General features: G+C 53.1%; 1 protein-coding gene across 1 annotated transcript; it reads right to left on the bottom strand.

Moving 5' to 3' along the window:
* Window positions 1-291: 291 nt before the first annotated feature.
* CSUI_003231 (uncharacterized protein) lies at window positions 292-13,603 on the bottom strand. Its single transcript, XM_068063429.1, has 17 exons — window positions 13,330-13,603; window positions 12,052-12,345; window positions 11,362-11,664; window positions 10,412-10,858; window positions 9,616-9,815; window positions 9,186-9,267; window positions 8,495-8,640; window positions 6,800-7,637; window positions 6,103-6,280; window positions 5,610-5,884; window positions 4,801-5,034; window positions 4,142-4,233; window positions 3,551-3,623; window positions 2,565-3,388; window positions 1,576-2,093; window positions 605-996; window positions 292-395 (listed from the first exon to the last, which is right to left on the bottom strand). Exons 14-15 carry the CDS (start codon window positions 2,747-2,749, stop codon window positions 1,886-1,888), a joined length of 393 nt encoding a protein of 130 aa, XP_067924595.1. The 5' UTR covers window positions 2,750-3,388; window positions 3,551-3,623; window positions 4,142-4,233; window positions 4,801-5,034; window positions 5,610-5,884; window positions 6,103-6,280; window positions 6,800-7,637; window positions 8,495-8,640; window positions 9,186-9,267; window positions 9,616-9,815; window positions 10,412-10,858; window positions 11,362-11,664; window positions 12,052-12,345; window positions 13,330-13,603; the 3' UTR covers window positions 292-395; window positions 605-996; window positions 1,576-1,885.
* Between the last annotated feature and the right edge of the window lies 1 nt (window position 13,604).

Here is a 13,604-nt window from a genome sequence, read left to right as displayed (position 1 = left end):
TAATGTCTAATATGATCCGTGACACAACACGCAAGGCTTAACACACGTTGGCGAGCACTATCCCGCGGAGGAAAACACGAAGGAAGCGAAGCTGTCCGCCTATACTGGGGCTAGCCAGGCTTCCAAGCCGCGCAGACAAACTTGACTACGGAGGCTCTCTGACGATGGACTGGTGCTGGAAGGTAAAAAAAATAGCACGTGCTCTTGCATTGTTGTCTGCGAGCGAGTGTCAGACCAGATGGCAGAGGTCGGATCATCATCGCCTCCTCCCCAAGAGAATTTTCCCGCCTACGCCTTGTAACAAGCTGTCAAAACACTACCCTCGGTTGCTGGATCTACCTCAAAACTCTGAGCGCCTCCTCCACATGTGATCGAATGATTCCAGAATGTCGGTACTAAGACTAACAGACAGAGGAAGTCGCCATAAGTTCCTTTGCTGATCAGGCTACTCCAGTGCGGGAAGCATTACCAAAGATTTCGTTTCTGTTACGGACCAGCAGTGACTGTGACGGGCCTGCCAGAAGCGCGTACTGCATCATAGTAACTCCAAATACCGAATGAGAGGCGCTAAATAGGTCGGACACGCTTACTATTGACGTCTTACCTTTAACATAGAGAATAGACCCTGAGGTCCATTCTTGTGGCTTGACAACCACACTCATCCTGCCGCGTTTCTGCGTGAACTCGTTGACTCCAATCACTTGCCAGCGTCTCTCCTGGCCATTGATGCTGAGAGTTACACTATTGCTGGTTCGGCCAACAAGCGTGTAGCCCATGTGAGAAGCTGCCGAAACAAGGCACTCCTCGTCCGGCGATGATGCTTGGTACTTGATAATATTGACAAGTCCCGATAATCCCCCCCCCCCCATAGATGACCCATTCAGGCCATAACAAGAGTGAGAAGTTGTCCGGTCTATTGAGTGGGTGCGACCCAAAGACCTTGTGATGTGGTTCGACAGGCTGCCAACAGAGTCTGTGCCATGGTTACGAGACGATCTGTGACCCAGCACAAGCACTCATACTCAGGTGGATGTCATAACGAAACACGAGAGATATAGTGTGGGGCCCCTCTATCCGACGAGAGGACATGTGCCCATATGGCAGGAAGCAAAACGCTCAGCCGTAACTATTGACGCATGCGGGCAGAAGACAAACAGAGTACTACTCTAGTCTGGATAGTCGACAGTTGAGTCATGGGCCCCTGAAATCTGAAGCACGAGAAGTGGCTACAAGTCAGATGGCAAGACCGCCACGGGGCTCTTCCAGAAAACGGTGACAGGAAAAAACAAACTCTTGAACCACTAGCTGAAACGCCGCCATACAGAAACTCCCTGAAGCGCCCTCCACTATCTACCACTTCCGCCGACACAAACCTACGTCTCACGTCAAGGAATGCTCTCCGGCCGGCCTCTCTCGGCCTATGATACCTAACAACCCGAGATACGGATGGTGGAGAAAGTGAAAACACCTCCAGCCTACACTCCGCCAAATGCTTTCGTATCAGCCACCACTTTTCTGGGTGAGTGAAAGCCACAGGCAGCACTCCTCCGGCGTCTTGAGGTCCCCCTAACATACCTTCTGAATAGTAGATCGGCAACGTCCCTGCTACTTGCAGTCACCTTGGTCTTGAGACTCATTAGACTGACCGAAGTACTCCGACACTTCCTCCCCTTTATCCCCGGTCTACCGCCTTTACCCCCGTCCTCAGCATCGTCCTCCTCATCCCTGCCTCCTCCACTTCTTTTATGTTCTCCCCCTCCCTCCTCATCCTGTTCACTCTCCTGCTCCTCTCCGCTTCCTGCCGCCTCATCATCCTGAGTCATGGTATCCTCGTCCTTACTGAAACTGAACTCCTCATGCTTCTCTTTGAAAGAGACTCCACGAGCTAAACTTTTTGCAGGTCGCAAACCTCCCCCGGCCGCTCCCTGCTGACCTCTAAGCACTGACGGCGGAAGCGCGGGTGCTGGAGCCGTGGGTGACGACCCGTCCTCACCGCCACCCGTGGGCGAGGCGACTGCCGGAGGCCTATCTGCCGGCGAATTAGTTGTCCCGTCGCCACGTGGAGAGTGAGCACGAGGAGAGGGAATGTAACTCTGAAACGTAAAAACAAAGCAAAGGAGTGGGAGTAGCTGCTTGCCGGTGCACACATCTAACATACGATGCAAGGTGCTCCTTGGATGGATGGATGGACGGATGGATCAGACACGCCAAGTCCGATACTAAATTAGACAATGCTAACAGTGACAAGGACAGCGACGAAACTCGCAGCATGCGGTTGAGAGAAGTGTCCGGTATGCTAGGTGACTGCTTGAGCATCTTCCCCCGCACAAGGCTCAAACACGGGACAAAAACGCATGGTCTCAGCAACGACAGAAATGATCAGACCCCCCGGCAAAGAGTTTCTATGCATGGATTACGTCCCTCCGCTTTATCCGCAAACAGACCGTTCTACCTCTCCGTCAGCGGCCACCGTACACTACTCTATTGTCGGGAATCAGAGCCTCGCAACAAAAGCGGAAAAACAGACGCCCCTCACGTCGGTCTGTTTTTAAAAGCATTCTCACCGGTCCACCTCCCCCAGTCTCCAACTGTCCTGTAGACACATGCCACGGTCCGTTTGCGCCCGCAACCGAGGCAGCTCCTTCTTGCCTAGTGATCCTTGTCCTTCGTCTGGAAGAAGCCCGACATAACGCGAAGCCTGAAACCGCGCTTGCTGTCGGGGCGCCTCCTGAGCCAATAGTACCTCCATGTTGACCTCCGCTACTCTTGTGAACTAGAACTCCGTGGGGATGGTGTTTGGCGAACCCGGTATGATCGCCTTCCCCTGCGCACTCACCTCCTGGAAGACCAGCAAATGACGTACACTGTGCTATCGACGACGCAGAAAAAAGGGAGCTAACAGCCGCACTCGAACCCGCTCCTTCGTAGCCTGAAGGAGTCGTGCTGTAGACCCAGGGGACAACAGTGTTACAAATGGCCATGCACTTGATGAATTCATTAATTCGATGACTACGCCAGTCTCGGCGGGAGAGATCTGTGAAGATAGACGAATCATAGAAATCGCAGTTTTTCCGGATTTGCCCTTCCATAGGCGTCTCGCGAAAGCCCGTCGGAAAGTCAATGTCGTCATACAGGAAGGGCACATCTCCCCCCCGACCCGACGGCACCGCTGGCCCGCCTCCAAAAAAACCATCGTCTTCCTCTTCTTCTTCTACTGCTGGCATGTACAAGCTTCCCTCGGAAGTCCCCAGGTCTCCACCTAGATGACGAGGTGAGACACGACTGGATGCAGGAAGTCCGGAAGTGTCAGGGACCGAGGTCGTCGGACCGAATGAGCTTTCGCGAGGAGAGACCCCTCCAACGGGAGACTCTGGTAATGACGTTGGTACTGAAAAGTCAAAAGACGACAGACAAATAGAAGAACCAACTCCCTGATTGCATATGGAATGCATATGAAATAACCAACAGCATGATATGTCGCTAGATGAGAAATGAAGGAAAAGCAGAGAAAAAAAAAAAGCCACTCTTCCTCACGGAAGGTCTCGCTCACCTCCATCCGCAAACGTGATATGCGGTCTGCTTGACTGAGTTGGCGACGGCTCCCGTTCCTCTTCTCCTCCGGGCTGCAAAAAGACGTCGAGACATCAACCACACACGAGTGTAAATCACTGCTGCAACTCTTTCATCTGTTGAGAGGTCTTCCACCCGCATAACAAAAACGTACACACATCCCCGTCAATGAGAGGACGGGTTGTAACTCTGTCGTAGGAGGCTGGCATCTCTCAAACGGAACGAATGAACGCACAGGTGAGAGCAAAACCAGTCCTCCCTAAGGACGGCTCCACATCAATCCTCGCCGACAAAGTGATGCAAGCACCAACTGCATTGACAGACAGATGGTGTTTCCGTTCACGGCATGGAAGGAAGGCCTCAGAAGGAAAGCAGCCACAGCACCAGGCCCTTGGCTCGGCCGCACACTCGATACACCATCTTTGTTCCTCTCCGTTTCTACACAAACCATCCGCAGCAGCGTAATCGGCTTCTGGCGGCGTAAAGCTTCCCAACAGCACACCGGGGTTCACACCGTCTACTGTCTGATAGAGCACCAGAGGCCCGTCTGTGGCTCTGCCGTGTGTCTCACCTGGGCAACACCAGGAAAAGAAAACTGTGCGGAGATGGGAGATGAAAACACTGGGACTTCAGAATCGGAGGTAGAAGTTCTACGGGGCGGGCCTACACCATGAAACACACGAAACAGCAGCAGCAGCCCAAAAGTGGCACGTGAACCATCGTAACTCATTTGCTGCGAAGAGAAGATCGACTTCATGGGAACTCACTCTCCACACGAAAGCTTGGATTTCGCCCCAGCATCACGTTTCTACAGTCAGAACGTCAACAAGGATCGGGTACGTGAAACAGAAGAGAACGGCCTCGTGAGAGGAAAAGGAAAGCGAGAATCCATGTGCGTATACAAATGCGGATGAAATATCCAACAATCCTCCTCCGACGTTGTTACGAAGTGTCCGAACTGTGCGAGGTTTACCGCCGTATACAGCATTCAAAAAGCCTGCTGCGTGCCTCAACCATTGGTTGAGTTGGGTAACTATCTGTAATGTTAGAGGCATCACTCTCAACAAACCAAGGCAAGAGATCTGACACGACACTCCGCTGCCACATACGGTAGAACCACGATGCCGGTGCGAAGAGGCTTTCATCCACTCAAGTAAGAGTCACCAATCAGAAACACTTCAGACATGAAGACCCCGGTACTCCTTATGGCCGCCAGAATCTGAGCTTCACCTTCGCGCTTATATCCGTCGCTGATCGAACGTATGCAGCTGATGGGGCCCGTGGAGCTCTCATCCGAAACTTCTAACTTTTTCCTCTTTTTCTTCTTTTTCTTCTTTGTTGAGGTGTCCTCCGAGGAGTCCTTCGGCCTTCTCTCCGCTCTCCGTTCATCCTCAGCGGGACTACCCTTTCTGGTTCGTGAACCCGCCGACGGCTGTTCGCCTCGTGGACTCGTCCCCCGCCGAGCTGTAGCACAGACAGGATAACCGAGTGAATCAGGACAGCGACCAATGTCTTCTTAAGCGTCTACGCACGAGCTAGCGCCTACAAGGGCACGTGCCTATACACCGGCACAAGCATTGCGACAATCACTTCAGCCGCCAGAAAAAGAGTCAGGTGCTCATCGAACGTCATCGTCTCGCGCCCGTGTCTGCAGCAAGACTTTGCTCACCCTCGGGGTACTTGACACAGGCATCACCGTTTTGCACTACTGATTAACAGCGAGCCGAAGAACCGGATCAATCCTCAGATTAAAAAACGATGTACGGACAATATATCGAGCTCCTTCCCGCTCGCATCAAATCAACAAAGCAGAAACCCTGATACAGTTGTATGCACACGGGAGGCGAAAACCAGGACCCCACCCAAAAAGTGCTTCCATTCATGCGCGGACACACTCAGCTATTCTGTTGAAAATATGCTCGAAAAAAGTTCTTTTCCATACAGTAACTTGGGCCAACATCATGAAACGGCAGTATCTTGACACAGGAAACGGTGAACGCAGTAGTCATTTCATGCAAGAAATCTAAAAGAAAACTCACCCAACCCGCTCATCATCTGCCTCAACGGGGCGCCATGCACCGCCTCAGTGGCAACCTTCGCGGTGGGTGCAGCAGGGAGTTCCACCGCGCCCTCCGCACTATTGTGTGGGCTATGGTTGTCAGGCGAAGCGTCGGGTTTCTTCTCCGGACGCGACTCTGCTGAAAGGGAAGCCATCGCTCCAAAGGATTCCGGCTTAGACGGTGACGACGACCCGGTGGCGCTCACTGAGGTCGATCCTTTCTCGTCATCGTCCTGAACATGAGTGGGTGACTTTCTGAGAAAGCACCGGGCACAGTGCACACAAACAACTTCGCGTTACTCCGCTTCCCGCTTGGACCGCGGTACTCAGCCCCACCAACGAGGACACCGACTACATACATAGACACCCGGACACACCCGGGAGGAACGCCTCTACCACTGAAGACACCTGCTGGGGAGATAGACACATGAGCACACCCAGGAGGAACATTCCCCCGACTGCCGCTGCCGAACCTCATGCGAAGAGAAGGTACGCGTTTGGCGAGCCCTTCCGATAGTAAACTGATACTCCGACTGCTGAGGCTCGTTCCACCTCGGCTGAGAGTCTGCTGTGACTGTTGAGCGTTCAGTAAGCGGTCCCGCGATCCCCGCGAGGAAATTTGCCTTGTCCATCCGCGAGAGGCTGACCCAGCTGCGAACACAACGGACAGAACGCCTGCAAACGAGTTCCACTCCTAGGAAAGCTGTGCTCAATAAAGCCGGAGAAGACTGTAAGAGGCAAGAAAAACGTGTTTTCTCCTGAGAGATTTAGTTCAGGCTGCTAGGTGCTAATAGTATTACACATCCCCCACCTGCACTTGAGCGGTTTCCCTCATCCAGACCTCAAAGGCAATAGAACCACTCGTGCGCAGAAAGCAAAGTCGCCCTCAACAGAGCAACAGACGCAGGAACAGTCAGCATACAGGTGGAGAGAAGACATCTGCGCGCCCGGTCCCGCGGAACACTCGGGTGTCGTCATAGGATCTTCAGGCGGAAACATCAGGAGTACCAGAACAGCACCGCTAACTCTGGAGGCACTGAGGTAGAGACCCCGTGTCTAGACCACCATTCCCGCCGTTTGCTGACCCTAGATAGTCGTGCCGACGTCATGGCCGAGTGCGCTGCTTGATAACCTATAGTAGGACACAACTCCGACACCAAACCGACTGACCATATTCACTGCTTTCGCCGGGGTCATAGCCTCCATACGTTGTCATCCCATAGATCTTTCCCGCGACACTGCACATGCTGAACGTCATGTCGTTCTCAGTGATAGTGCCCGTTTTGTCTGTAAAAACGAAGTCAACTTGGCCCAGATTCGGATTCAGGGCCGGACAGTGGACCTCTGGCCAAACATCTTCAGTCTCTGTCCTTCTCTTAGCTCCGAAGCACGTCACATTGGACCCCGTTGTCGGCATCCACACAATCCCACCTCCAGGCGGCTCCACATCATCACCAGCACCATGCTGAGGTAGCAGGCGAGGCTGCGAAGGAACGCTGTTAGCGGCCAATCCGGGCTGAGGTTCCCCTTCATGCATAGTGCTCGCGTCTGAAACTGCCCGTGAGTGCTTCGACGGCGCGTCGCTCTCCGTGCTCCGACTTCCGCCAGTCGCTCCCCGTGGAGGCGGGGTAGTCCCTCTTCGTGGCAACGTATCGGAACCAGTTAGTTGTTGCGGTGAAGTAGGACTTTCCCCGTTGCTTCCTCCTTGCCCGGCGGCGGTGGTTTGTTCCCCTCCCGCAAGTGGGTCAGAGACGGGGTCGGACGAACCTCCGACAGCGCTGGCAGTTTGTAGCCCAGGTGAACTTATACGACTAATCAATCGTTTGGTTAAAGAAACTCCCCTCGACATTACGGAGCGAGACAGATGAGGCAGATACTCTGGGGTTTCGCCGTCCTGGCCCCCTTCCTCAGGTGCTGTCAGACTGCTAGTGCTGCCCGTGCTCGGGCCGTTGCTCGACCCAAGCCGGCCTCCTCCACGAATGTGTACATCTCCCTGGATGAGGATAGACTGCAAATTGAGCGCGAAGCAACCAGGAGACACCAGACCGGACACAGAATGGAAAAAGACAGCGTCTTCTTTTTACCGCAACTAAGTAAGCCGCTGCCGCGCGCTGGACTTTAGATGCGCTCGTTAAACTGTCGTCCTTCTGACGCTCAAATGCGCCGCAACAGCGTATCAATGAAACGAAGGAACACGCAGAAGAGAGACCTCCCTCAGTGGGGAGAGTGAAGCCCTACAGTTGATGCTACTTCCGGAAAGTCAGATATGATCAGAGCTCGGTTTTCCCGGGGTAGACGCCGCCAAGAGCGTGTACACGCGCTACCATACGCGTACCAGCGAACAGCAGAACTGCGCAGAAGCCGAGTGGAGAGGCCAGGTACGGAGTTGAAGACCTGGGTGCAGTAGAAGGCCTGCGCCTGGGTTCCCATGCCTGAGGTGTGTCCATCGTCTAAGCTCTCACACGCTTGAATTTGGAGCCGACCACACCGGCTACCGTCCGGTTCCGCCTCATACATCCACGTGCTTGCAGGATGCTTAGTTTCGCTTGCTGGGTCATACCCAACCCAGCGGCCTGTGGTCTCATTATCTGACCACCGGGGACAGGCATGGTTCATGGTCGAGCAAGGAACACCCTCTCTTTTCTAGCCTAAAATGTGTGCCAGGCACCGAATCACCCAGGACAAACTCAAATCTAAGCTTTAGTCAGCTAATCGAAATGGAGACATGTAACCCAAAAGTTCTCCCGTGCTCCGCAAGAGCGGCACTAAGGAACAAACTATGTGAGTTACCGATTCACAAAGCCACGCCTGAACTGGAGCCACATGAGCACTTCCCTAAGCATGCGCGATATCTTTCCTCATTACCTGCAAGAGGTAGATAACGTCAAGAACAAAAGGTAAAGAAAGAGGGAGCAGTGGAGCGTAGAGGGCCAGGAAGCGCAAGATGGACGTCCAAGGGTTTTGCAGGAGGTCTCTAGATCCAAGCATAAACTCGACGCTGCTGCCATAAGCTGCATCCAAGCCGCAATTGATCACAGATAAGAAATACACTCGGTGCGAGGTCATCCTGCGGTGATTCCTGAGGAACACTCCACAAGCTTACTCTCCCTAATCCCGGCTACCACCAGCGACTACAAGCACACGCAATACTGCGTAAACTGGGCAATTGCTGGGAGAAAGTCAAAAAGAAGACAAAGCAAAGACATATGAAACCTAATCCCCCTTCTTGAAAACCAAGTGGGTGCGCAATGGCTGCGAGTGCGGTGCACCCTCGCATCTGGCAAATGTCTCCAAGGAACTAAGCCTTCTCTTGACGAAAACGCCGTGCAAACATCGAAAGCACGACAATCCCAGTATACATGCGTAAGCACACGGCGACACGATCTGCTGGAAGCACTCGAGGACCTTCTCATTGCTTTCACTGCTGAGTACAGATGGCCAGTCCCTATCGACCCGGCTACTACTGATGGTCCCCTCAAAGTGCTTATTCGCACACGCGAACGGGGGATAGCTGCTAAACTCCGAGCATCCCCCTGAGGTTCTGGTCCGGACGTACTTTGTGCAGAATCAGCCACGGGGGGCCCTGACCCCGACGAATTCGACGTATCCGAAGAAGTGTTGTCCCCACCGTCTCTCTCCTATAAAAAACAACACGTAGAAGCTCCCCCCTCAAAAGACGGTCTAAAGCCGTGCGAACCATGGCGCGCGAACACCCCGGCGCGTGATGGACAGATACCACGAACCGACTGGAAGAAAGCCACGTCTAGGTTCGCTGTGTCTGGTTTTCTTCCTTGCGCAAATGTTCCTCTCGCGCCGTATACAGACGTAGGCACAGTCTCAAACAGGAAACAAGAAGAAGCAAGCAAGGAAGAGGACCAAGAAGCAGCCAGCTGGACGCTATCTTTCCCGCAGTAATAACTGATAGCCTCACAGCGGAGAAAGGAAGCCAAGTGCCCCAACGGTAAACCGTTTCCACACACCCGTACCTGAACGCTCCACTTGCTCATGACGGAAATGAGAATGGTCAGAAACACGACAAAAAACGAGATAAAGAGGTAGGTGTTTATGTCCTTCTCGATGTGAGGCCGCTTGAAACCAGGGGGGGCCGCGTTCTTCTGGATACGCGTGTCTTCACCAGTATAGATTACAACGCCATAGAGCCACTCCGTGTTTCGGATGTGAGAACCTGAAAAAAAGGCAAATCCTTGTCGCCACAAATCCCGCCGTACTCTCACGTGATATGGGACTCGTGCCCCTCCGGCGTCTCCCGCGTATTCTACAGCCCCAAAAGTAGTCCCCCTGAGCTCGCCCGGTTACCAGTCGCCACAGTCGTCACAAGAGAGATTGGATCTGGAGTGAAAAGACAAAGAGAGGCTCTTCAACGCATCAGAAAAGCAGAGCACGAACCTCCCCACCGACACATATGTGCCTCTTGATACCACTTGAGACGATACATAGATATGCACGGGCCAAGCATCTTCCCCGTCCAGTCGTCTCTGGCACCTCCTGAGTGATCTAATAAAAAAAATGTTCAACTGCGGAACGAAGGAGTGCAAACATAAACCGGAATAAACAGGGAAAAGAAACCGGTGTTCGCTCTCTCCCAAGGTAAGCACGCAGAAGGGCACTGTATCATCATCCGAACAACGGGGGCCAAACGAAGAATCAGTGCACTTTCCTCGGATGGCAGAGACTCAAGCAATCGGACAAGTGAATAACTGGCGTCAATACCTACTACTAGGCTCCACTGGCAGCAGTCGCTCTTCAGATGAACGTACTGACCTCTCTGAATGAAGTTGACAATATCCAGAGGAGTCGCACGTGGATGCGCGTCCAGTTTCAGACTGCCAGTGAACGCGTCCATGACCGCCGAAGGCTTCTCACACACGACTCTGCCCCGGATACCTGCTATGGACAAAGGTGAGCTTTCGCCTCTGGTTTCTTTTACTCCCTGCTTAAACTTCAGATTGGTTTCCCCGTCTAGTTTACTCGTCTCGACATAAGCCACGCCATCTGCGTTTGAAGTGGCTAACACCACTATATCCGCTGGGACTTCCTCGCCGTCGGTCAAACGAAGAATGTTTCCGACGTGAACGCTCTGCCACTTCAAAAGACGCAGCTGAGGCGTGTGTCCATCCACAATGCAGCAGATTCGCTGATTCAGCAGCCGATCACGACGTCTTCTCCCTATATCCGTCAGTATATCCTTTACCATGCCAAAAACGAGAACTGCAGAGCAAGAAAGCACATCGAAACCTCTAAAGCCAGAGGCTACTACCACGGAGTATGCGTTTCATCCAGGGATGCGACGCATACGTCATCATCCAGATTCGAGACAGAGGCAAGACACGCGACTTCACTGTGCACCGTTGCCAGCCCTGGGTCCCTCTCTCCGAGAGGAGTCCCAGAGAAGAAACGCGACAGCGTCATCCTGACTTTTCGCATCGGAAAAAGGTCTTACGGCTACAGCGAATCAAAAAAAAGAACCGGGGAAGATCCACGGAAAGCGGTTTGCTGGAAAGCTCTGATGCAGAAAGAAGGGTAAGAATATGCATGCCCGAGACAACGAAAAAAGAACGGAACTCGTGGCAAATACTCAGTCGACAAGACAGAGCGAGCACCCCAGATCACGCACGACCCGGGATGGGAAAAAGGACGGACGCACTCGACCATAAACACGGTGCTGCCGCAATATATAGACGACTGTTGGCAATTACTTGAGGTTTGCTCACCTATTGAGAGAGGCAGAGCCGTGGACCATACATGATTTGGATTGTAATGAAGCTGTGGGATAGCTTGAATGATGGCAATAAGAAGAAACCACCAGTTGATCACACGATGAAACTGCTCCCATAGGTTCTTGACGAGGAAGGTCATTGGTGTGTAGCGGTACGTGGAGATGGCGTTCGAAGGAAAGCGACGGAGGTCATCCTTGTCCGTAGGATTGATAGTTATCTTACGAAGACTCCACAACGGTTGCTGACTCGTGTCGCTGTAGAGCTTTCGTTTCTTGTCCATCAGTGACGCCTGACCAACTGCAGGAAATCCAAGCAAAAGCCAAAAGCAATAAAGCAGTAGCAGCTCAACCAGCCCCCTCGTCTGTGGACAGTAAGAAGAAGATCTGCGCCTGCTACGAAGCGAAGTGTTCTTAGAAGGTGAAAAGGTGAGGGCGAGTATAACAAGAAGAGATACAAAACAACAACACCACCAGGCATACTCGAGGTGGCCCCGCTTCATGCGAGTGACCATCGTGTACGGGTGAAACTGTTCACTCCGTTGCACAACCTCTGTTGACTATCACCAATGAATCGTGCCCGCAGCATCGAATGGAAAGTGAACAGCCAGACACCTGTCAGCGCCAATGCCTGTCAATAGCCCTTTAAGGGCGAGATCCTCTCGGTCCCTTCGTTCTGTTCGCCTACCCGCGGCAGGTCCGAGGCGACTGACAACGTTGCCGACTCTCTGCTGATGCTTCCCCTGTAAGAAAGACATCTGCTTCTGAGTCATCTGATGTTTAGGCGGTCGCCCACCGCGATCCCCACCCTTTTTTGTAGGGGCCCCGTGACCCGCATGACCCCCGTGGCCCGCCATCGCTTGTGCCATCGCCCCCGCCACCGGGCCGTGAGAGCCACCGCCTCCATCTCCTCGTAAACGGCGATCATCCTCCGGATACCGGTGCGAGCGCTTGCGGAGTCGTCCACCCTCCGTTGAGGGGCCTGTATATTGCATCGTATACATTCGACTCCGACAGAATGGAGAGCAAATAATGTCACCAACGAGCAGCTCATCTCGTCAATGAGACGCGGTGCGACCCCTCGTGCGATCTACATGAACAAGGAAACAAATACAGCATTATCTTTGGTTCAGTGTTGTTCTGCTCAACAGTCGTGCAAGTCAAGATGTTTCCTGGATGTATGCGCACAACCGCAAGGAAACCAGTCACTTCCTGTTACACGTCGGCTTTTCTTAGCGACTTCTCTGAACCAACAAAGCTGACAATACCCGAAGTTAACTTGTTTTCTTCCCTTCCTCCACTTTCAAGAATCATCCTCTCGGCCCGCCGAGATCTTTCACCCTTCCCCCCTAGCGAAGCGCTAGGTGCTCAGTCGATTACCTATCAAGACCGTGGACGCCGGCCGAAGCTATATCGAAGAATACGTCAATCACATCACCTCCGACAAAAATCACACCCCCAGGGCCCGTGAAAAAGAAGGCACAAGCAAGCTGCCAGCCAGGCGGCTACGTTGGGCGAAAACGAGGCAGTCGGGCACAAGCAGGTGCTCAGCCTGTACCGCGTTGTCTGATAAGTGATGACAGATTGTCCATTCGAGCACTTCGCTTCCCAGGCCATGTCAGAACTGGACCGCGGTACCATAGAGACGAAAACAGCGAATCAGGGCAACGCTACGACCGATATTGCTACCAACCAGGTGGTGACCCCACCCGCTTCGGACAGACAGCTGGCGCCCTTGGGAACCCCAGGCGAAGTGAAGTACAGAGTTGTACTCCTGGAATAGTCGTGCTCCGTGCACTCCTTTGTCCCTGAAGGTGCGGCTGTTGGTCATGATTTCTACTACACCCGAGACAGACATAACAAGATGAACGCAGTCCGGAGACGAGACAAAGATGAGATCACAGTGAATATACAGCGTCAGGTGCTTCGGAGCGGGTGTATACCGAACTACATCGAAACTGCTCACTCCTGTTTTTCTTCAGCTTAGCCGAGTTCTTCATAGTTAGGTGACTGAGCGCCGAAGACTGTGTTAGGATGCGTTCCCTCTGTCCGGACACTAGCCGCTAACTCTCCCTCCACTCTATCACGGCGTCTTCTGCATTCTCTTGAATGCCCAGCTCCCGATCGATCCATAGGAGAAAATTCATGAATATTTTCAACTAAAAACAACGTCACTTATGCAGGGGGGGAAAGAAGGGCACGACCCCCTGTGCAGCCGCATCGCAGAGCTGCGACGTCCAG

This window comes from Cystoisospora suis (assembly GCF_002600585.1).
Source record: "Cystoisospora suis strain Wien I chromosome Unknown contig_1414, whole genome shotgun sequence".
Classification (NCBI taxonomy): Eukaryota; Apicomplexa; class Conoidasida; order Eucoccidiorida; family Sarcocystidae; genus Cystoisospora; species Cystoisospora suis.
This window is presented reverse-complemented; position numbering and strand designations above follow the sequence as displayed.

Coding starts and splice junctions, on each gene's coding strand:
- CSUI_003231 (XM_068063429.1), bottom strand. CDS start 2,749: ATGGAGGTACTATTGGCTCAGGAGGCGCCCCGACAGCAAGCGCGGTTT. Junction 2,094..2,564: donor AGACTGGGGGAGGTGGACCG/GTGAGAATGCTT, acceptor TTTACGTTTCAG/AGTTACATTCCCTCTCCTCG.